The following is a 24063-nucleotide window of genomic DNA, read 5'->3' on the forward strand; positions in this document are numbered from 1 at the left end:
CGTGATGGGCACCCAATATTCCATATCACAATTGATAGATATCTCTTCCGAGATTATTAATGCCCACCGGATACCCCTTCTTAAAGTAATAAAGTATTAGAAATTGGAATAAATATTTCCCTTGGGGAGTTGTACTACCTTATTATTTGTAATCTTCCATAAGTTCTAACAGTGACGAACTACAACGGGTGATTGTTCAGGAAACGTTAAGGATATGAACTTGATGATTAAAAAGCAATGCTGTCACGGAGTTTTTATAATTAGTCTTGAATGGAGTGGCCTTAATTCTATCTCAGTTATAAACTCACGTCAAGAATAACTCACAAATCTCTGCCTAATGCAGTAAATTACTCTGCTTAGATGCATTTCGTTACGACTCCTGGACTCGTATCTTTATTTTATAGAGAGAGAAATCATTAAATAATCGAATATTGTAATCCAGTCGGGAGAGAACTTTGTAAAATGGCTTTTAAATTGCATTCATATTTCTTTAGAATTTAACTTGTTGTTAAATAGTTCAATGGCTTTAAAGATTAGAGGTAAAAGTAAAATTTTGGTCCAAATAAATAGCTTAAGCGGAGTTTTTGCCAATTAAAATTAAATGCTAATGCGATCATGTCAACAAACTTTCGTCGGAAGTTACGGAATGGCGATTCATGATTATCAAACCGAGGATTGGTATGTGGCAGCTCTCGAATCAGTATCCTGTTCCATTTTGCCAATTCTTTCATTTCCTCATATCCCCTTGTTGCTGGCTGCTGCCTTCCATCACCTGCCTCTTGCACGTGTCTAGTTTTTGGCTTACCTCTATAGTGCCTTAACTCGCGATGTTTCATTCGATTATGGTCCTCTGAGTAGTCTGCCATGTCATGGGATGCGTTCGATTAACTCCCCTTTTCCTCTAGTATGCGTCCTCCGTGGGTTTCTGTCCTCGCCCACTCTCTTCTAAGTACCTCATCTTTTGTCAATCTCTCTCTATCCATTTTGTTTTCGACATTCTTCAGCACAAAGCCTCAATTACATCGTCAATCCAAACTACCTTTCTCTTCTGCATCGTCTATCGTCCAAGTCCCACATCTATAGAAAAGTAGACTCCATATACTATATAAGTATCGTTTCATTGTCAATGCTAGTACGTATCTTTATATTTATTATTTATCCATATTAAATAAGTGATATATGACAACAAATCTTTTAGGCTGATAAAGATTTGCTTATTCACAGCCTCTAGTCAAATACAAATCCCTATACAGAGCCCCCTTAACCGAACTTTGCCACCCTATTGACTAATGCTGGTTAGAACTGTGTCCACCACTATGGATATCAATTCTGGTACATTAATACTGGTGCGTTGGTATTGGCATATTGACATTGCTACTCATCTTCCTCTTTTCCGGTAATCCTTCCACCACAGTACACACGCAGTCATCATCGTACATAAACAACAATGTACACAGCTTCACGTTCAATGATTTTTAATAATTGTGCGATAGAATTCAGCTGTAGTCACTATGCACATCCATACAATTATGAGCATATATACCCGCATACGAATCCATTCATTGGCTGTCCATTCCTCTTCTGGTTTTATTCAGGGCCACTTCCTTCTGCTTTCCTCCTATTTATACCGCGTATAACACAATCATTATTCACATTTATTCCATGCTCACTCTTTTACGTACATGCTTGAACTTTTACATTGCATTCACACTTGTTTGCATGGCTAACATTTTTTATTACGTACTCATTCAGTTATATATTCTCATTTAATGACCTTCCACCCTCAATTCGCCGAAATTTTGTGCCACTGGCTGTCACTTCATGTGGAGTATGTACGGAATCAATTTTCTTACCTGCAAAAATTGGCATTTTGTTTTGGTACGATCGATGTGGAAAGATTTGGAGGCAGGGTTAAAGTTTGAGTGAAATCAATTAAACCAGCCAGCATTCCAGATGAGCATCCTTATTTCAATCCGGTCAGTCGAGAGTTCGCAATTATTATTAAGGACCTTATGTAACTAATGTGACGAAAACATAGCAATAATCAGAGATAATAAAAAAAGTAATGTGCTATTTGAGGAAGAGGAAATTTAAGTTTACCGTTGAATATGGAGAGAATAGAAATTAAATTTCATTTTCGATAGTTCGATAAAATGCAAAGAGGGAAGGATAAATGGGCAGATTCAAGGGTGTCTTCTTCATAACCTTAATTATTGAGTGAAGTGTGTTAGTTATATTAGCAGCTGTGGGTGTGGAGAAGAATTGACGAAGTAAAATGATGTGAAAGAAAATAGAGCGAATTGAATGATAGGAAAAGACTGAATCTATTGGAGGAAATTGTGTGAAGACATACAAGTAAATGTAGAAGATTGTGAGATACAATGGAATGTTAGAGGACTGGTAGTGGGGAGTTGATGGGACGGGGAGATACTAGGAGAGAAAGATGGGTCGCGTTGATTGACGTCAAGAAGGAAGACAGAATGCATGAAAAATGAAAGGGGGCTTTATTGTAGTGCAGGGAGTTGCGTTGTGTCGTGTTATTTAGTTGGCTGTGTTTTCGATGGTGGAATAGGGAATGGGCGCCATGCCACGGGGGAGGGAACAAGATTGTGGCGTGTTACGGTGTACAGTGCATCGTGCCAGGTGAGGCATAGAAATGATGCAGAATATCTTCTTAGGGTTCATCATGAACATTCGTCCAATGTTAGGAGGGCTTGCGAATATGCCTCGATGTTAGCCTTGCATTGAACTGAATTGCGTGAATCCCGCCGTTTACGAAGACGCATTTTCTCAAAGGTATGTATTAAAATCATATAATTATTTTTTTGCAATCTACCTCTCAAGGCTGTGGGTATGTTAAAGATGGACACAATCTGACTTACGGCACAGCGATAATTCCCAAGTATTTCCTAACAAAACACAATCTTACATCCAACATCACAATAAGCCACTCTTGAATTCTGCGTATTTTTTTCCTCTCCTCATTCCACTCTGCCTCCATCTTCCTGACTCTTTATGATATCTCCGAACAATCCCCTCTCCTCCCCCACCATACCCAGCACTTTCTCATTTATTTTACTTTTTGTCCAATTCACCGTCTCAAATTCTTTCTTACACCTACATTTCAAAATCCTCCGATATAAGTCTATCATCCAGTCTCAGTGACCATGTTTCCGCGCTGTCTGTCTTAACGAGTTATTTCTTAGCATCCTTACTCAACGTCCCTGTCATCAATTCCCTCTTCCTTGATAAAGCCTCTTTCCCTGGTGCAATTCTTTTCTTTATGTCCCAACTGCTTTGACGGTTTTGATCCAAGTATATTTCAAAATACCTTATACGAAATACCTCATGCCACAAATTTAGATGGAACTTAAGGTGCCCCAAGGCGTCTCAAGGATTCAAACCCGAACCCTTCAGTCGGTAGACCAGCGCTTTACTCAGTGTACTACCTCCTCTACTACGTACCTTCTATAGACAGCGGTAGATATTGATATTGTTTTGCAAACCTAATCAATAATTTCCAAAGTTCCATGAGCACCATACTATGCCTGTGCGAAATAAATGTAAGATGCCATACCTCAATTATCTTATTTGCTTTCACGATTTGCAAATATAGTGCCATCCTATTAGTATTATTGGATTCAACTCTCAAGTTGGAAATCTTGGGGAGTCAGTTGTCATTCGTCGACGTTGAGAAATTTTCTCATAGTCGCGTTCACAAAGAAACCACGTCGTTAACCTCTGTATTCACGATCTATATATATAAACGGCAGTCACATTGCACAGCTGTCTTCAAACCAGTGCACAAACTTAATCTAGTTTCCGAGACCTCGTGAGTTATACCCACCCCCTTTCCCTTCGAAATTACCCTCCGGTTATGCAGTCGATCGAGAGGGTCCCCGGGTCGCGGCGTCCCCTCCCGCAGTGGGCCTCCGGGAGGAACCGCAGGTATTTCGAACGGGAAAAAGAAGCCGCCATCATCATCATCACCGCCAACCCCCCCTCCCCCCCTCGTATTCGAATGCCTAACGGATTTGACGCCAGAGCATCGCGACGCCCTTTCCACCCGGCCCTCCAATCTGTGGCGCCCCCCACGGTGGAGAGGAAACGTCCCCTGGATGACGAGGGGAGATAATAGTTGGAGCGCGACGTGCTGCCGATCCGCCGTGCGCCCCATAGGGCGAGATCCGTCGAGGAATAAATGCCACCGGGAATATGCAGACACGATTGGCTCGAAAATAGTGAGCACGGACGAGTGGGTGGGTGGTGGGGGGGTTTGGACGAATCAAATTCGTGCCTTTATTAATGCTCTCTTTAAATCCATTCATCCTTCGTCGGTGCTTCTTTCTAATAAATTCGAGGGCTAGACATTGTATGTCATACATATATTATTATATAAATATTAATAAAAATATAGTAATGATAATTTCAGCATTAAGTTACCTGTCTTGTGTTGTAAGCATTAACTTTATTATCTACTTTTGGCAAAGCCCGGCTACGCCATACCAAATATTTGTGCATCCGTCACTGGATTTAATTCGTATTATGTTTCTTTCAATGACCGTGGGTTGTTTGATAATCTCTGTATGGATCCAATACTATCTAGTTTTGGAGAAGCTGTACGCAAATGCTACGATATACGTAGTATTTGCTCAGGTGTCAGCGTAAATCATAACATACGTCGATAAATGATAAAATACGAGGTTTATTCGGAAAATAAGGTCCGATTTCTTATAAAAATAAACCATCACAATTTTTTTCAAAAAAGATTTTTTATTTAATTCATTACATCTTTCTCCATTTTTCTAGATAGTTTCCATTTTTTTCTAAGCATTTGCCGTTACGTTCTGCAAGCTTTTGTGTCGAAGTCATTGAAGCCTACCACCTGTGAGGATAAGCAATCTTCGACAGCTTCTTTTAGCTCGCCATCGGCGTGGAAGCGCTTGCCGCTGAGAAACTCCTTTAGGTAGCGGAACTGGTGAAAATCGGCCGGCGCCAAGTCTGTACGGTGGGTGTTCAATCCGGTCTTCACGAATATTTTTGGCCAAAATCTTCCGTAATCACTGATGGCCAGCCTGTTCGCGGTTCATCATGGGCATTTTCTCGTCCGTCCTTGAGAGCTCTCACCCACTTACGCACTTTACTGTCATTCATCGCATTGCGGCCATACACTTCACTCATCTGGCGATGAATTTCCGCTGCTGAAAAGTTCCTTACTGTCAAAAAAATAATATTTGCACGTATTTCACATTCGGCGGGCTGATCAATTGTTTTAAAAAATGTGAACTGGCACTGTAAAGAGGACACTGCAACAATACCAATGCAAATGACGTCGTTTAGCGAGCAAGGCATGTCGGGAGTCGGATGGCATGCGATATTTCAATATTCGCTCGACATTCAATTATCCACGGCGATTCGGACCTTGCTTTCCGAATAACCTTCTTAGCGAGAGAAAGAAATGCGCTATTTCAATGGTCACTCCTCGTTGAAATGAATGAATGTAAATCATAATTTTGAGTCATAAAAGTGTTGCCATCTGTGCATGAAACAAATTTGTTTTCAAGAAATCGATTTTTTCGATTAAAAAATTTTCCTGTAAAGAATATCCAAAACTGACATCCAGCCTATTTAACTTTATCAATTTTTATCTATTTATGTAAAACATTGTAAGTCCTTACTCCGTACCATCTTGACGTGATATGTCATCAAACTAATAAAAAATCAAATTTCAGATTCATGTATATATCATGAAGATTATTTGGCACAAGTTTCTCATGCCGAGAACAACCTGTAAATAATGCCCACTCATACACATGCATTTCAAATTAATTAAGGCTTTGTGCGTCGTGAATTTATTATAGCATGAATAAATACATGTACATGGATATATCAATGTGTGTATAGGCGTGCGCCAGAGATTCTGCCTCTGGCGCTCGCCACGAGGGGCGTGTGTGTCGGTGGACGGTTATTATGCATGAATGTATGATTAATGACCTCTCTCTGCCGCAGCTCATCGTGGTGTCCGACCCCAAGATCCGGAAGGCCTTGTCGCAGAGGAGGCGGGCTCTGGATAAGGCCATCGAAGGCCTCGGGCAGCACGGGCTTGTGGCTTCACCCACCGACGCCGAGACCCTCATCAACCTGCAGGACGCACTCAAGGTGGGTACCCCCAGGCACGCGAGGGAAGTCATTCAGTCGAAGACCCGACAGGAATGACGCGAGCCCTCAGCAACGGGCTATATTATTCCGATCGCGCTTCTTTTGCCGTTCGCAGCGGAAGGAATGATTGGTTTTGGTTCACGATGCAGCGGTTTAACGTGATATCCGTGATCCTGAGGATACAGTAGCTTTGTCAGATGACCTTAATGGTCTACGACGCTGGTGCGACACTTAGCAATTAAGATTAAACTTAAAAAAGTGCGTAGTCATAAATATTTATAAAAAGAGCAATTCCCTCCCGGACGCCTACTGCATTGGGGACATCAAAATGAAATGTGTTGACTCAAGTAAATACCTAGGCGCTACCCTCACTTACGATCTCTCCTTGGAGGAACACATACGGGGAATATGCAGGCAAGCTAACCAAAATTTAGGATTTATTAGAAGAGCACTTGGTAAATGTGTTGAAAAGGTCAAAGAGAAATGTTATTTTTCGCTGGTTATGCCTCATTTAGAATATGCTGCCTGTTTGTGGGATCCTCGCGAAGTTGGATTGATTGCCGAATTGGATCGCGTTCAGCACAGAGGAGCTAGTTTTGTAAAATGTTGTTCTGATGAACTTGGTAGCATATTGAAAACATTAGAGGAGTTAGGCTGAGAACCCCTCACGGAGCGAAGGTTAAATTATATATTAAACCTCTTGCATAAACTGGAAGGATGCCTCTTTAGCAGTGATATTGAAAATGTATGCAAATCATGTCAATAAAATTAGACAGATTAAGAGTACAAAACATAGATTTAGGATGCCATTTTTCCACTAACAATAAGGGATCTTAATAACACTGTCCGATCTCAGTCTGGGTAAAAATATTCGGGTCAAAATTAGTATCGTGTGTATTCATCCCCTGCCACACACCCTAGCGGCGAGCACTGAAACCAGTTTTGCGAGAGAGCTTAGCATCCTCCCTAACCACTCTAAGTGGTTTGATGCTACTCCGATTAATAGGAGAGGCGCGAGAAATTCCATTGCATTACTTTCGGAACGCACCCTGTACAATGTAACAGGTACTCATAGTCGTGCGCATTGCATTAAATTCCACAAGGTTAAAGCCAATGTTTAACCAAAAAGGCTTTTTTACCTTGGAGAAGTTCAAAGAACTGCGGGATATGCTGTGGCAGTAACTTTTTAACTGAGTCAGTTGCTAAAATGCAATTCTAGTTACAATGTAACGATTTCAAAGTGTGAAAATCATTCGCCTTCATCGGAATTCCAACCCGGGTCACTTGAAGTCCAGCCGATTGCTTTAGCTACTAAAGCTTCCTTCCCTACGCTAGCTACCTTTAGTTAGCTAGATTCCTTAGCCTTAGCTACCTTTAGTTAATAAAGTTGTCCTCTTAAACTCTGTGATCGCGGCATATCCCTCAGTTCTTTGAAGGTAACATTGAACTTTATTGACTTTTACTAATGCAGTGCGAAAATGTAGTTGAAATGATCAGTAATAGTAGGGGAAAACGCTTTTGCCCTACCTTAATGCGCTTTTTTTAGAAAATGGCTTTATCTCTGGTTGATTGATGATAGCGCCGATATTTGAGTAAATTTGTCTGCATGACCAAAGGAACCGTACAAAAGAGAGAGTGAAAGAGAGAGAGAGATGTAAGGGCATAGATAAAAGCTGAGAATTGTCATTCGTAATTTACGGACGACCCCTTCTTTCGGTTGCATTCTCTAGTTTGGACGTGCATTGCATCGAGTCTCAAGGGTGGCGGTTCACATTTGAAAAAAACTGCGGAAGTTAGCCTGCTCGTAATTATCTATTAAGCATTTATTTTTGTTTAATTATTTATGCATGCCCTGCAAGCCACAGCCAGGGTGTGTGGCAGGGGATGAATACTCACCAGAATAATTTTACCCGAATATGACCCTACTGCGGTCGGACAATGTTATTATGAACCCCTATCGTTATGGGTTAAATGGAGGAAGGGACCATTTGGTCTCAATTTCGCCCAAATAAAGACCTCTATCTTTCTATCGTTCGTGAAAAAAATGACATCTTAAATCTATCTGTTCTACACGTAATCTCTCTAATTCTATTGGCATGAATTCTCCTGCCGTAGCACGATGGGGGTGATAATACATTTTCAACATTATTGCTAAATAAATATCCTTCCAATTCATGCGAGAGCTTCAATCTGTAATTTAACCTTCGCTCCACGATTGATTCCCAGCCTAGCTGCTAAACATAGTATTTTGGATACGCAACTAAGTTTATCATAACATCGTTTTACAACTCTAACTCCTCTACGCTGCACGCGATGCTATTCGGTAATCAGTCCAATTTTTTGAGGGTCTCATAAACTGCAGCATATGCTAAAGGATACCTATTGAGGGAAAGATAGCATTTCTCTTTGACCTTTTCATCACATTTACCCAGTTTACTTCTAATAAATCCTCCTCGCGACTTCTGGTTGTTCCCGAAATTGAAGACCCCTTGAGTGGGACCCGTTCTCAAAGTAGGGAAGAGATAATAAAATGGGCGACGGCGAAGATGAAAACCATTCTAATGGAAACCTTTGAGAAGTGTTTTTGGCAGTGGAAGGGTCGGTGGGCTACGTGCTTGGAGGCAAAAGGGGTTGACCTACTTAGAAAGGGATAAGGGTCAAGTAAGTAAAATATATTTTTCCCTGTCAAAGGTCGGACTCTCGCATACGACCTCCTACGTTGCTCTCGCTTAACCAGTAAGTGCGCCCACTGATCGATTCGTGCGCCAATTCGTGCGCCGAGTAAGGAAAACTACGAGTAATGCAGAGGGGGGGTAGTCGTGACAACTCTCGTATATACCTCATAATAAATAAAATCCATATCATTCTTGACGGCACGGTCCTTGCAATGAAATTAGCTTGATATTGAACCGGTTTGAAAGATTTTTTGTGGATCGGGATCAGAGTAAACGTGAGCCTAGAAAAATCTTCCAGCCGAAGTCCACTCTTAAGCATACTGCGTACAAGTTCAAAAAAAATTTTTCTTTAATTTTTCTCTAAACTGGCTAGTAGTTCTGCGGGGATATCTATCTCTGCATGTTGGGATCCATTTCCTGTAGCACCTTTCCTATCCTGCTATCGACATCTACACTAGTACACCACTATCCGCCAAAAAGGTGTGTTGAAGCACAATTTTGAAAGAGTAAGCACTGATGAGTGAGAGGGAGGGTGTTGAAGGGGTGAGAGAATGGGAAAAAACATCCACTTCAAATTCACGTCAAGAGTGTAAAATTCTCTGATTCCGTAGCTCTTTTATAACATCTTTACTGTACCACCTGGAATCGCATATGTTTAAATGATTGAATACTTTTTAAGAATGCTGTCAGTGAATCCCTCTTCCATAATTCTGACAAATAGTTCCAAGCTCATTCGATGTTGGAATTACTTACGTGGATTTAGAACTGCGTCAGTTAAGAGTTGAACTGATCAGAAATGATTTCATTATCAGCACTATGCAAGACTATTGACTCTGCCTAGCTTTGCTGAGCCAATTTTTCGGCACAGCCGTTGGTTTTAGTTCGTATTATAGGCATTTTTATAATCAGGTCGCCGCGCAGAGGTTTACAATAACTGACGTCCTGCCGCTTCCACAGCTTGGAGAGCACTGAGACCGGTTTCACGGCAAAGCTTAGCGTCTCCTCCTAACCTACTGAAACTAGTCGTTCAACAAATCTTAAAAAATTGCAAGTTAAGGCGCGCGTAATATCTGTAAAAGGTATGATTTTAGTAAACCTTATCTCTCAATAGACTACTTTTAATGTTTCAGCTATGTCCATCACGTGATTCATATTTACTCAAAATGGGTTTCATATCAACTGAAGATATTGCTATGATTCATTTATTTTTTATAACACTTTTTTATATACATGATTTACAAAGAATTTATTCAATCAATGCAACGTACAAGTACAGAAAATCTTTATCATAACCATTTTGATATGATCTTCATAGTATACAATACAATTATAAATTAAAAATTCATGCATGAAATACTTATTCTGGTCCCGCTAAGCCAGTCAGTTCTGGCTTGACAGCCGGTGCCACGTAAACAAAAATGAGAGCTTAAAGTGCATGTAATTATAAAGCTACATATATTTCGTCACGCTTACAAGCCCTAATTCATTCTGTATAATAGCCACTCTTTTATTCTCCCTTTCACAGCGTTTACTGACTGTAATATTCTTAAATCTTTAGGGATTTCATTTAAAATTAGTGGTACAGTAACCTCCAATTTTCTTCTACATTGATTTGTATGAAATATGAAATTTGCTTGAAGCAACAATATTTTGTTTACCTAGAAAAATTGAGAGAAATTGTTTCCTGCGGTGATCATGGAATTCTATTTAAAAGGCTTTAGACACCGAAAAAGATCAAAGTCAAGCAGGATGAAGTTCATGGCGTGTTTACGACTATTAACAATTGGACAAATAAGTTTAAACGTGCGCTTATATCCACAAATAAGGAACATCGTTATATCTGGGACCTCCAGGGGAAGTGACTTCCTTTGGAAAGATTGAAAAAATCCACGATATGGTTTTCAGTGGTCAAAGAATCAAATATCGCGAAATAAACGAAGCCACAGATATACTACGAGGCATATTCAAAAAGTAAGGTGACTTTTCAAATTTCGTGGGCAACATACATTCGATTTTATTATTTTGTTGTGTTGATACACATGTCTCAAACATTTCCTTGCAGTTTCAACAATATAGCATATTTGGTTTGTCATTGATTGATACAAATGTCAGACGTGTTTCAGTGGGCTCGGCGATTTTCTGCTATCTAAAAACTGGATCAAAGAATTTGCATCAAATGTTGCGTGAAAAATGGAATTGAGCCCTTCAAAACACTTGAATTGTTGACAGTGACATACGGTGAGTCTTTTTTGAGTAAAAAAATGCTAATAAGTGTTTCAATCTGTTCCAACATGGCCGAGAAGATGCCAAAGACGAACCTCGCCCTAGACGCCCCAGCACGTCAATAACAGATGAAAACGTTGAAGCAGTGAAGAAAATTGCTTTGAAAAATCATCGAATGATTAGTAGGGAAGTTGCTGAGAGTGTTGGCATATTGGTTGGCTCGTGCCATGCAATTTTTTCGGATTGTTTAGGCATTAGGCGAGTGTCAGCGAAGTTCATTCCGAAACTGTTTAATTTTGACCAGAAGAACCGTCCCATGAGCATCGCTCAGAAGCTGTTGAATGAGGTCAATGATGATCCTGATTTGCTCAAAAGGATCATAACTGGTGACGAATCATGGGTATATGATGATGACGTCAAAACCAAAGCCCAATCGTCCCAATGGAAGAACCCAGGGGAACCAAGGTCGAAAAAAGCACGCCAAGTTCGATCGAATGTCAAGGATTTGCTCCCTGTTTTCTTCAATCACCATGGCTTAAAGAATCAGGTGTTCTTACCACAAGGTTGTACGGTCAATGAGGAATATTACCTTGAAGTTATGCGCCGTTTGCGAGAAGCAAAACGAAAAAAATGTCCGGAATTGTTGAAAAACAATTCATGGCTTTTGCATCACGCCAATGCACCTGCTCACTCATCGTTGCTTGTGAGAAGTTTTTTGGCCAATAACAACACCACAATCGTGCCTCAGCCACCATATTCACCGGATTAGGCCCCCTGTGAATGCTTCCAGTTCCCAAAATTGAAGAGACCCATGAAAGGACGGAGATTTGCAACAATTGAGGAGGGGATTACTTTCAAGGGGACAACTTGAATATTGGAGAATAAATAAATATTTTTCATAAAAATATAAAGGCACCTTACTTTTGAACGCACCTCGTACGTATCGCAAGGCAAGGTGTTTTTTTTTGAGTTTGCGTGAAACATTGAGGGCGAAAACATTTCGGCAAGATGGGAGCCGCGCTTACTTTCGGTGGAGAATAAACGCAATCTTGTGGTTGATTCGGAAGGTGTTTTCACGCTTTTCCGTCGTAATCCTCATCATTTTCTGCGTCGATACATGACTGTGGACGAAACAGGGATGCACTACTACATTGCGAAGATAAAGGAACAGTCGAAACAGTTTCTAACATGAGATCTGGCCGAAGAAGGCGAAGATGATGAACTTGACCGACGAGGTGATGGGCACGGTTTTTTGGGAATCACGCGGAATCATCTACATCGGCTACTTGCAAAAAGGAATAAGGATAAGTGGATAGCATTACGCGTCGGTATTGCAATGGTTGAGCGAAGAAATCAAGAAAAAATGTCCTCATTTGGCAAAGAAAAAATATCTTCCATGAAGACAATGCTTGAGTGCACAAATGCGTAGTTTTGGTGTCGAAAATAGTGGAAAAATAGTTTAAATTATTGCAACATCAAACGTATTTCAGCAGAAATGACTCAGAGTAACTATTTTCTGTTGAAAAATCGGAGAAATGGCGGAAAACGATTTGCGTCGAACTAGGAAGTCATCGCGAGCACAGATGCCTTTTTGAGGACCTTCCGAAAACCTTAATTTTTGGATTGCTCAATAAAAAAGGTGGAGAAAAATGGCAAAATTTGTGTCAAGCTAAAAAGAGAATATGTCGAAAAAAGAATATCAACCCAAAATAATTTGTTTTTTTTTTAATTTTATCATAAGGCCCAATTGAACGACCCTCAAAATCAAAATCCATGCGCCTTTTGTGATTCAAAAAGATATTTTAGTACTTCTTTCAAACGAACTTTACATTCCACGATGCAGTTAGGCATGCTTGTCCTATCACTACCCACCACACGCCCTTCCGGTGGCTTCGGGTTGTATCGTGTGAATGTAGATTTAGATTGTTGCAAAGTGCATAAACAGCATTTGAATTAGATTACCTTTAGCTCTGTGGGAACCATTTTCTTCAGCCTTTACGTAGGCCTGGGTGGTGGAGAGGAAGCGAGAGATATATGGCGAAAATAAAAGCTTTTTTCCCCATTATTATCGTTAAATGACATCGAATTATGCCTGTATACAGTGTAAAGGAGAGGGTAAAAGACGGTTAGTTTTCGATTCACGCCTTATAAAAGCTGGAATGGTTATATTTTGATCATTCCTGCATATGGAGAAACGGGGATGCAGATTAATGTTTCTGATGAATATTTAACCGACCCTGTTGAACGGAGGGCACCTTCCCGCACGCCGGCGCCGTGCGGAAGGGTGCCCCCCGTGCCCATCGGTGAATCCAGGGTCATAACACTTTCACGAGAGCCATCATGACCATCAATAGAAATGACCGGGGGAGAAATTGAAGATTGGTTTCGGTAACAGTTGAACTGTGGCAGTTTTGTAAAAATCAATGTATTCTGTTGTTTGATGGTTGGTGCTTTTTAAGTACTTTATTATTGGAAGGGCAAAGCTGAAAAACCAATCAATGGGAGGCGTTCGGGGCGCGCCCTGGAGTTGCTGACCCGACTGACCTCTCTCTCTCTCCCGTCTTCGCAGGTGGAGTTCTCGAGGGTGGTGAACACTTACCGCGAGGCGCTGTCTCGCCTGGAGGCGCTGTGGGGCAGCGGGTCCGGGGGAGGAGGCGGCGGTGGGGGCGGGGGCGGGATAGGAGGCGGGATGGGAGGTGGAATGGTCGGTGCGATGGGGGGCGGAGGCGTCGGGGCGGGGCCTGGCGCCCCGCCTGTCCACGCCTCGCACCAGCGGCAGCTCTCGTTACGCTCCCCGCAGATCCAGCGGCGTCTCATCAAGAACAAATCGCTGCTGAACGCCGTCGAGCCGGCCATGCAGGACCGCTCCCTCGCCGTGCTCCTCGGCATCCTCCAGCGGCGCGTGGACCACGACAAGCAGGTAAGCACCACTGGTCACCTACCCGAAGCGAGCGGATGAAATACACTCATCGCATGGATGGTTTGAAAGGTGATGGTGACTCCTTTGAGGGCTGGTAGATTTCGCGATTTCAGGCACAATTTCCCTCTTTTTTAAAATTTACAAAAGTCCCTAGCTACTGAGTCACGGCAACGCAAAAAATTAATTGAAAACATCTGTTGGTAACCAATAAGTGTTTCACCTCTTTCAGTGAAACATCAGCGTTAAAGGGTTGATACTGCTTAATGTCCATTTAGTAAATCTATTCCATGCAATGTTGCCCTTTGATGGTATGACTCATATTTTTCGAGATGAAACATAAAGTTTTCCAAACTCTCCTCTCCTGCAACGTATCTTGCACTATCTTGTGCTGTTTTCTTCAACTCTGAAATCGTTACCTGGTGTATCTATTAATAAAAGTTGAAAAGAAGATGTCATAAGGTTCGCTAACTTTTCTCATATTCGCTAATCGCTGATGGTTCAAATTACAAGTAGCAATGTTCACTCGTGTGGATGGAGCGGGGGGAGGGGGGGCAAACGGGAGGTACATGCACCTGCCGTACGAGGCTGATTCTAGGCTACCACTGGGAGGACAGATCACGACGCATTAATCCCTTGAAAAAAAATTTTCGGTTTGATCACAATGCAACCGAAGATTTTCGAATGAGTATTTGGGCTGCGCAGATCGCTGCCGGGCGGAAAGAAGAATCCAGTTGCCGTGGAGTGGGGGAGGGGGTGAGTGGCGCTCCCCTTTCAACCCCTAACCCCCTCCTTCCCTGTCGCACTCGCCAATGGTTTGTTTCTATTTAATCCATCTCTATTCTTTCAACGGTTTGGATATTTCTGGTGTCGCCACAAGCACTCCCAACCCCTGACCCCTGACCCCAGGTCGTAATAACTTCCAGATTGGGTCTTCGAACCCACCCAGCCACCGTCTAACCACCACCCACTCCTCCGCTGTCATCGCCGCCTCAATTTGTGGCCCGCACTCACATCCGACTACGCCTGCCGAATGGATTTGTGACCCCGCGTTGGAATTAAAATCTGCGCCTGAATTATTCATCGGATGAAATCAGCGGACATATTAATTAATGCCGAAGACGTATCCTTTGACAAATGCAGCAAAACTATTTCGGTATTGTCTTCGATTCTGTTTGTATTGGTTCTAATTACTTATCATCATCATCGCACGAAATGTCCTAATCGCCAAAATGGCTACAAACCAATTCTCTATTTCGGTTTAATGTTTTGCGGGGACAACTTCATTACACTGACGGACACCATGAACCTGAAATATGCATACGAGGAGAGTTCTATGTAGTTTTGAGGTACCCAATTATTTTTTCGGACCGGGAATAAGATGAGGTTGAGCTAGAAAATACGCGGGCGTTCATTATTAATACACAATATAGATATGTCTGCACCGCAGAAAGTATAGGTTTCTTATAGCTGTCGCTGGAGTGAGAAGCGTTTCCAATACTTGAAATGGCGTCGTTCAGTCTACGAAAACAGTGAGGTCAGCAGCCGTTTTCTTCGCTCTGTTTAAACACCCGCTCAAATTTCCGGTCCATTGAGTGAGGCATGCATACGGTGATATCTTTATGGATGGATGTGCGTTCGTAGGTGCAGCAGTTTGAAGAAGACGGATCGTTGCATGAGGACGAACTACAGAAGTTTCTCCCACGGACCAGTTTATCTAGTGGGCAAAAGGGTATATAGATGAGCGTCATCGGGGGCCGTGAAATCATGGCGTCCACGCTGTTAAAAACGTGTACTCGTTAGTAGAAAGTCTATTGTTATAAACAACAGAAGTGTTAACTTTTTAGTGTAAGTAGTACGAATCTCGTATATTCATCAAAAAAGTCTGTGTTTCTGCTTTTACGGCAAATTGGATGCACCGATTGAATCTGCGGCCGAGAGCTTGAATGGTCCGAGCACTCGACCCTTGGCACTCGGAACGTGCACCACTGCTTCGAGTGCTCGGCTGCACGTCGAATGGGCGCGGAGTTAACTTTCCTTCAAAAGTGTACAATTGTGGACATCCTTCTGGAAAAGCGGATGACCTGGAAGTGAATTCCCCGAAAAAGGTTTCCCTTCCTCCGTGGATAGTAGTCCTTAGTTTCCGAGTTCCTCCTGTGATTAAAAGAAATTAATTTTTCTGAGAGAACCCATGGCTTTTAATTGAATAAGTAGGCATCCTCCGTATGGTGTGAACACTTTAACTTAGGTCGTGGGGAATTTATATTTGTTTGAACAACAACGTGATGGACGACATTTTGCCAAGAAAGTTTCACAGGCTCTTTCTTTTTACGGAGATTATCATGAGAATTAAAACTTGGGAGTTTGCCATTCTTGGTGCGGTGGTAGAATATTTCTGTGGCGGATTATGTGGGTTGCAAATTGCAAGAGCGTTTCTCTCTCTTTGAAACTCTGTGGTGTTTCTCAAACTCGCAAAATAGTAAAAAAAATGTTACAATTTATGAAAATTAAAATATAGTATGTATATAATTGCATGGCATGATTGTCGATCTGAGTTTTTCGTAATTGATTGGTGATTTGAGGTTCAACTGATGGCTGACTGTTTCCCTCCCGCAGGTGCTTTTCCAATTCACGCAGCTGCGCAAGGAGGCGGCGCGGGACGTTCCCACGGACGCCGTCGTAGCACCTATCCTGATGCGCTACTCGTACGGCTGCCAGCAGGTGAGTGACCGCCCCCTGCTTGACTCCCAGGCCCCGCCAACCAGCGGTCCCATGGGGGGGGACCCTCACCTCCATTCACCGGGGGGGTGGGTGTGGTTCCCGAATGCCCATTTAAATGTCACTACTGTTTGAATGCCCTTACAAAGATCACTCAAGCGGATTAAATGTCATTCTCGACGACTTTCATTCCGAAGGTTGGTTTCCCGGACACCACTTCGATTCAAGTCTCAACTACCTCTTAGCTCGTCAAATTCACATTCCAATTCTGCTTTACTTATTTTGGTACTTGACTTTTCCCTCTACTTCTATGGTCTTCATCAAGAAAAGCAAATTCTAAAGTTCCCTCCCTCTTTTGGAATCCTCATACATACATACATATATATAAATATATATATATATATATATATATATATATATATATATATATATATATATATATATATATATATATTACACGCATCTATCTATGTTTATACGAGACACCATCGAGTCTTTGGTACCTCCGAAAAGCAATAAGCGATAAGTCTCAGGTTAATATTTTGCTATTTTTTCCGTGAAAATAAAAATAGCAAAAAATTCGCTATCCTGAGGTTTTCTCTTAAACTGCATAAAATGTAGTTTCGTTGTGAAATACTATTTACAAATCATCATATTGCAATAACATTTACACCAAGTGATGATGATAGTGCTAAAGCATCAAGCTTGGGTCGTGTGCCATCTTTCAAGGAATGTTTGTATTCGTTTCAAGCATGAAATTGTATACAAGGTAAATACTTATATATATAGTATACTAGCTGAATACCCGGCTTTGCACGGGTTAGGGAGAAACAATAATATAAATATACTACATAAATAAAAACAACAAATAATAAAGTACAATAATACAGGTGCACTACTTCATACAAATTTAAGAATCTTTTTTATTTAACACCTGTTTATAAACTAAATTTTTTGTTTCATATCCAGGAGAAAGAATATATAAATTTTTTGGCGAACCTACTCTGGAGCAAGCAACATAAAGTTGCCCGTGGCTAAAGCATGGCGATCTTAGATCAACACCACAAAACTTTAAAGACTGTCCCTGTGATTTATTAATGGTAATTGAAAAAGCTAGCCGGACTGGAAACTGTAACCTTTTAAAGTTGAAGGGAAGATCAGTTGGGATTAGAGGTATCCGTGGAATAAAAATTATTTCACCTTTTCCTTTTCCAGTTAAAATGACTGCCTGGATTATATTTTTCATTAATTTTGTCACACACAATCGTGTCCCATTGCAGAGTTTTGGTGGATCTAAATTTCGCAATAAAATAATTGGAGATCCTACTTTAAGTATAAGGCGATGTTGTGGCAATCCAGCTGGATCAAGTGAATTTAGGAATTCCGTTGGATAATTGACAGCTTCGTCAGCATCCACTACGGTATCAACCGATTTATATTCAATCACGTCTCCTGGAAGCATGGCTAGTATCTCCTTGTTAATTTCATTAACATCATCGTTCTTAGGAGCAAGAATGGCTCTTTCTCGCAACCATTCTAAATTTTTATAATTTTGATTAACGTTAGGATAGACTGCTTGTATCATATCGCGGACAGTTTTCACCGATACACATAAATCTGATGACAATTTTATCATACCAGATGCTTCAATAACTAATCTATCTTCTCCAATCTCCAAAAGTTTATTTGCAAAATTTTGAGCATTCCCATCTCTTAAGAGGATTCGCATGTTTTGTTTAAGGCTAATTTCTTGGACATGATTCCATAGAACAGAATGTTTTAAACAGGCATAAATTTCATCGGCTGGAGTCGATTTTGGAATGACAGGCAGAGTTTGACGGAAGTCTCCACACAGGAGTACCAGAGCTCCTCCCATTAAACTGCAGTTTCCTCTAAGATCTTGAAGTGTTGCGTTGAGGGCCTCAAGAGATTTTTATGAGCCATCGTACACTCATCCCATACTATCAATTTACATTCTATAAGAACTTGTGCCTGGCCGCTTGTTTTATTTATATGATGTGTGGGATTTTCTTGTCGGGAAATATTAAGTGGCAACTTAAGGGCAGAGTGGGCTGTTCTTCCTCCTTCCATTAATGTCGATGCAATACCTGAAGATGCAACGGCTAGAGCAATTTCTCCATGAACCCTGATTTCAGCGAGAACTAAATTAATTAAAAATGTTTTTGCCGTGCCACCAGCAGCATCAAGAAAAATGATACCTCCTTCTTGTTTATCTACTTGATCCATTATTGTTTCGTACGCGAATTTCTGATCTTCATTAAGAAGTGGCTTTTTATCCGCGATGTATGCTTCTAAGTCTAAGACATTGTTGCTAGTTTCACGTATATAATCTGGATAAAATACACCCTGTTGATCTTGTACAGGTGCAAAAAGACCGAGTTCCACTAAAGTCTTGTTAACCATGGTGATACACTTTTCCTCCAAAATAATCAAAGTTTTATTAAAAATGTCGGAGTTAAACGTAATATCCAATGTATGATTTTCACTTCGAACTTTAGCCAGTATATCCTCACTCATTGATTCTTTATATTTTTCCCATAATGTTTTTGGGTTAGATGGATTACAGGAGGTTATTATGATGGCAAACTAAATTCGGATTTGTCCTGGAAGAGAAATCAAACTGGCCTCTCGCAATGAGTCATCCCAGTGTTGATCTCCTTCTAGCAACCCTAAATTCTGGCAAGCTTATCTGAATGTCTCACATATTTCTCCGTTTACCATTCTTATTTCTGCAAATGAGCGAGGTCCTCTAATGGTATGTAGAAGCATTCTTAAAAAATAACATTCGGCGTTGTTAGGATGGACTGTGTAGACTCGGCCCAATGCGTCACATGAATAAATATTATTCTCAGGATCAAAGTTGCCCATTTTTCTTCTACAAAAGAATTTCCTTGATGTATAGTATTCCACGTATAATATCTCGGCAATTCTGAATACAATAGTGTTCTTGCAAAAGTATCCTGCTGGCATAGTTGGAAAAATGCTGTTTCTATGGCAGCAAAAAAGTAAACAAATTACATACATACAAACAAACACTCTCCTTTATATATATAGATAATGTATATGAAGTTAGCACTAGTGGGCAAAGACAAAAACACAGAAACACACAAAAAATGAAAGGAACCCACTAGTTTTCGAATTTTCGGTGATCCACGCTACCTTTCTCAAGGAAGAGGACAGAACTCATATATATATATATATATATATATTATAAATATATATATATACACATATATATATATTATATATATATATACATATATATACAGTTACACCCGAATGTAGGTATGGGAGGTGGCACCATCCAATTCTAAGCCAAACGGCGTGTGTGAAATAGCCACACAGGGTAAGGGGGGCAGATAATGACTCTGTGCCATCAATGGTTTCCCAGGGAAAGCTAATACCCAAACAATTACACAGCTCAGGTGCCCAGAGGCATCTCCGTGAATCGAACTTATGTGTTAAATGTTACATGTTTAAACAAATGCTTTTAAAATTGAAATATTATGCATTAATTTGAATAACAGATGTTTAGTGATTATCATTGAATTTCCATTTATTAAAAATTGAAGAAGGGTCAAAAAACGTTTTTGAAATTCTAAATCTAACCTTAGTAATAAGATTATGAGAATTCTGTGTTTTTGAGAACTGCCTTTTTTTAATATCCATTTATTGGTTGTTTTTTTGTTTCCGCCAGACCTCGCTCCAAACACACTTCAAATTATTTTGCTTTCAAAAAGGGCAATATGCACTGCGATTTACGCCTAAATTTGAGGATTAAAGTTTCATCTCGAATCTGAATTGGTGTGGAATTGGTCATTTACACTCACACACGCATGTACCTGAGTGTGTGTACCTATGTAAACACAGTCAGATAAAGAAGGACGTGCAAGGTAATAAGAATTAACTGAGGTAAGAAATTAGTAAGGTTGAAAGAACGAGGTAAATAATGAAGTACTATCATGTAAAAGGTTTATAAAAGGAGGAAGAAATGGGTGCTCATACCTTAAGGTGAAAAAAACTATCCGGAAGTAAGAAAGGAAAAACCGTGTATCCTATTACTAATACGGCAGAAAAATTAGCTGTCGAACCAAAAAACATTTAGAGAGATGAAAAGAATGAATATAGGAACTATATATTTATAATATTAGACCAGGAAGTTTAGTTAAGGAAAGAGAAAATAATTTTGCCAGGGACGGATTAGGACTAGGTATACTAAATGACGAGATAGAAACGGCATTACGGAAATTAAAAATAAATAAGGCCTTGGGAATGGGTGACATTCAAACGGAACAACTCAAGGGTTTAGCAAAACGAGAAATAAGAACTTTTAGATAGTTAATTCGTATCCTTTATGAGGAAGGTTTTTGGCAGGAAAATTTCATCTAATCAGTTTTTCCCAAAAATGGGGCAAGCAACAGTATTAGAGGAGCAGAGCCGAAAAAGTTTAATTCAGCGCACAAGCTAGATGAAACATAGGATTTTAAATGGAAGATGGAGGGGAAGGCCAATGATTACTTCAGGGATGATCAGTTTGAGTTTATGGCCAGCGTTTGAGTTATTTCTCGGTAAATTTAAACAGGAGGACAAAAATAGGAACAGGAGGATGAGTTGGCCTAGCTTGAAAATGTTTTGAAACAAGATGGTCTAAATGTTCGAGATATAAGAAAAAGAATTACGTCAAGGTAAGAAGCTTTTTCAAGGAAGGAAAATCTTGTCGTTGAAGGCGTAAATTGTAGGATTTTGGGATGTAGGCGAGGAGGATGGAAAATATACAATGGACGGATTAGAAATCAAACGAACAAGTACTAGGTATTGTTAGGGGGTTGAGGGTTGATGGGAGAAATCGAAAGGAGGTAGGAAAGATGGATCCAGAGAATTTTTATTGGCAATGGGATATTGAAGCCTGTGACGGAGAGAAGAATGTTAGGTAAAAGAGGTAGGGGTAGGATAAGGATAGGGGTGTTGTGCAGTATTAAGGAATCTCATTAGAGGCAGAGGTAACATCAGCAGTTCCCCAGGGAAGTATTGTAGATCCCTCGCTGTTCTTGATTTGCATTGACGACCATCCACATTAGATGCAATACTAGATTATTTGCAGACGGCAGAGTGATTTAAAAAGAATTAGGGGCACCGATTACATACTTACTAACGATTCAAACCAGTTATCGGAGTGATATAAAGGATGCAGGTTGAAATTGAATATCAGAAAGCGTACATCACTAAAGATTAGGGACAAAAGAAAATAGGAAAAAGACATGGGTTGTAACATAGATGGGATCGAGTTAAGTCTTTCAGATCATCTCAAATACTTGGGTGATGCACTGACATCAAACCATCATGGAGTCCACAAATCTGAAGAATATGCGGATCAGCCTTAAAAAATATAAGTTTCATTAGATTGGCTGTATGAAAATGTAACATGAAAATAAGAGTGAGGTGTTTCTTTGCTTTAGTTAGATCACACTTGAATTACCCGGCGAGTGTACGGGATCCATGGCGGAAAACGTTGATTGAGACATTGGAAAGATTCCGTGAAAATCCGCTATAGTTGTGTCATAATTTCGTCTGTTATCCAAAGTACCTTGACCTTTTCACATCAAGTGTTCCGAAATTTTCGTTTGTGGCTTTCGATATCCCTTTTTTATGTTTCATTGTTTCTTCTGCGCTATCTATCTCCATATTCCAACTTATAAATTTTTTATTGTCTTTTGGTACTCCTTTGTTTTCGTTCCAGTTAATGCTTATTTATTCTATTTTCATAATTAAAATAAAAGCGAGATACACTACCACCGTCAGATTCGATTACTCGTTCTCTCTCGCACTGCACGCAAACATAAAAAGGAAATGGAACTAAAGTACAAGAATATTTTTACCTATAGACTAGCGTTCATTGATTTAGTCAAAAATATTAATAATTGCTATATACAGGGTTCGTCCGGAAAATAAGTGTACTGAGCTCAGGAAAAAAAAATTATTACACTTTTACATATCTTAAGCTAATATTCCTCAAAATAGGACCCTTGTGAGTCGATACACTTGTTCCAGCGGCGTTCCCATTCCTGGAACGCTCCCGCGAAGGCATCATCGGGAACCTCTCGAAGACTCGTCGTCGACCTCTTCTCTGCCCTCCACGAACATCTTGTGCTACCTAAAGATCATGTTTCTGGACATGGCTGACTCCCCGTAAGCCTGGTTAATCATACCGACAGTTTCGGTAGACGATTTCCCTAGCTTTACCGCAAATTTGATGGAATAACGCTGCTCCAAAAACTTCGGCATCGCGTTCCGTGACGTGGGTCGAGCGTGGAGGTTCGCGTTAACAGAGCTCCTCACTACACCACAGCTCAGAGCCGACTGCCTTTTTCAGCGTCGCTTGCCAACACCCCCCCCCTCCAATCGCAGCCCGTCAGAGCGGTGCTGGGCGCGCCTGGAGTGGCGCGCCCAGCCCAGGAGTCAGTACACTTATTTTCCGGACGAACCCTGTATGTGGACATAGATAATGTTTGTTTACGAGCCTTTGTTCATCTGATAAAATTCGTATGCATTTATGAACTAGTATTTGCGAGTTCACGTACGGATGTTTGACGTAACTCGGGCCACTCACACTTTAATTGAAATGGAGGGTTTTGTGAATATTTAGATGCACAATTATGTGTATGGTGCAGCAATATTTCCCGAGGAGCGAAGTCTTAATGAGCCGAAATTATGGGGTCAAGTGGTTTTTTTTCCGAGCAATGGAGGCAGTTACCAATTCAACGGTGAACACGTGAAAAAGAGAACTTAAGAAAGTGAAAAACCAATTAACACGTTAACATGGTTCAAGTGTTTCTGTTTGCAAAGACACATTAAAGAGAAATAAAGAAGCAAATTCCATTCTCGTTTGATTTTTACTGAGATTAGGCCCCTTCGGTCTCGATTGCCTTTTTGATCACACCCCTTAAAACTAATATGTTTTTAATTTCAGCAGCGATAACACTAGAATAAATGGTGTTTTCGAAGTTCACTTTTGTTTAATGATAAGAGAATGCCAATAAATACTTAGGACATCAGTTTGGGTTTATAAAGGGAATTCATACCATGTTGCCATAGGCATAATAAGATCACTTGCAGATGGGAACAAAAAGAATACATCGAGAATGTAGCTGTATGCATTAAATTCTTAAGATTCAAAATCATATATTTAGTGTTCAACATAGTCACCGTTAAGGCTAAAACATTTCTCCCAACTTGCGATAGGTTTTTTTCATTCCGTCACTGAAAACTCTTCCGAATTTTCTCGAATCCAGGACTTGACAGCTGCCTTCACCTCATCGTCCGGGGTGTAATAATTACCCTTGAGTTGAGGAA

The 24063-nt window shown here is 40.5% G+C and overlaps 1 protein-coding gene across 1 annotated transcript in view; it reads left to right on the forward strand.

Moving 5' to 3' along the window:
- The window catches only part of LOC139687552 (uncharacterized), a 135568-nt gene that overhangs the window by 66196 nt on the left and 45309 nt on the right, over positions 1 to 24063 (forward strand). Inside the window, exons 4-7 of the mRNA XM_071584764.1 lie at positions 6010 to 6159; positions 13627 to 13693; positions 13784 to 13977; positions 16591 to 16695. Coding sequence (XP_071440865.1) covers positions 6010 to 6159; positions 13627 to 13693; positions 13784 to 13977; positions 16591 to 16695 — 516 coding nt within the window. The remainder of the gene's footprint in view (positions 1 to 6009; positions 6160 to 13626; positions 13694 to 13783; positions 13978 to 16590; positions 16696 to 24063) is intronic.

Source organism: Hetaerina americana, unplaced genomic scaffold (genome assembly GCF_022747635.1).
Source record: "Hetaerina americana unplaced genomic scaffold, ioHetAmer1.1.p SCAF_2, whole genome shotgun sequence".
NCBI classification, from domain to species: Eukaryota; Metazoa; Arthropoda; class Insecta; order Odonata; family Calopterygidae; genus Hetaerina; species Hetaerina americana.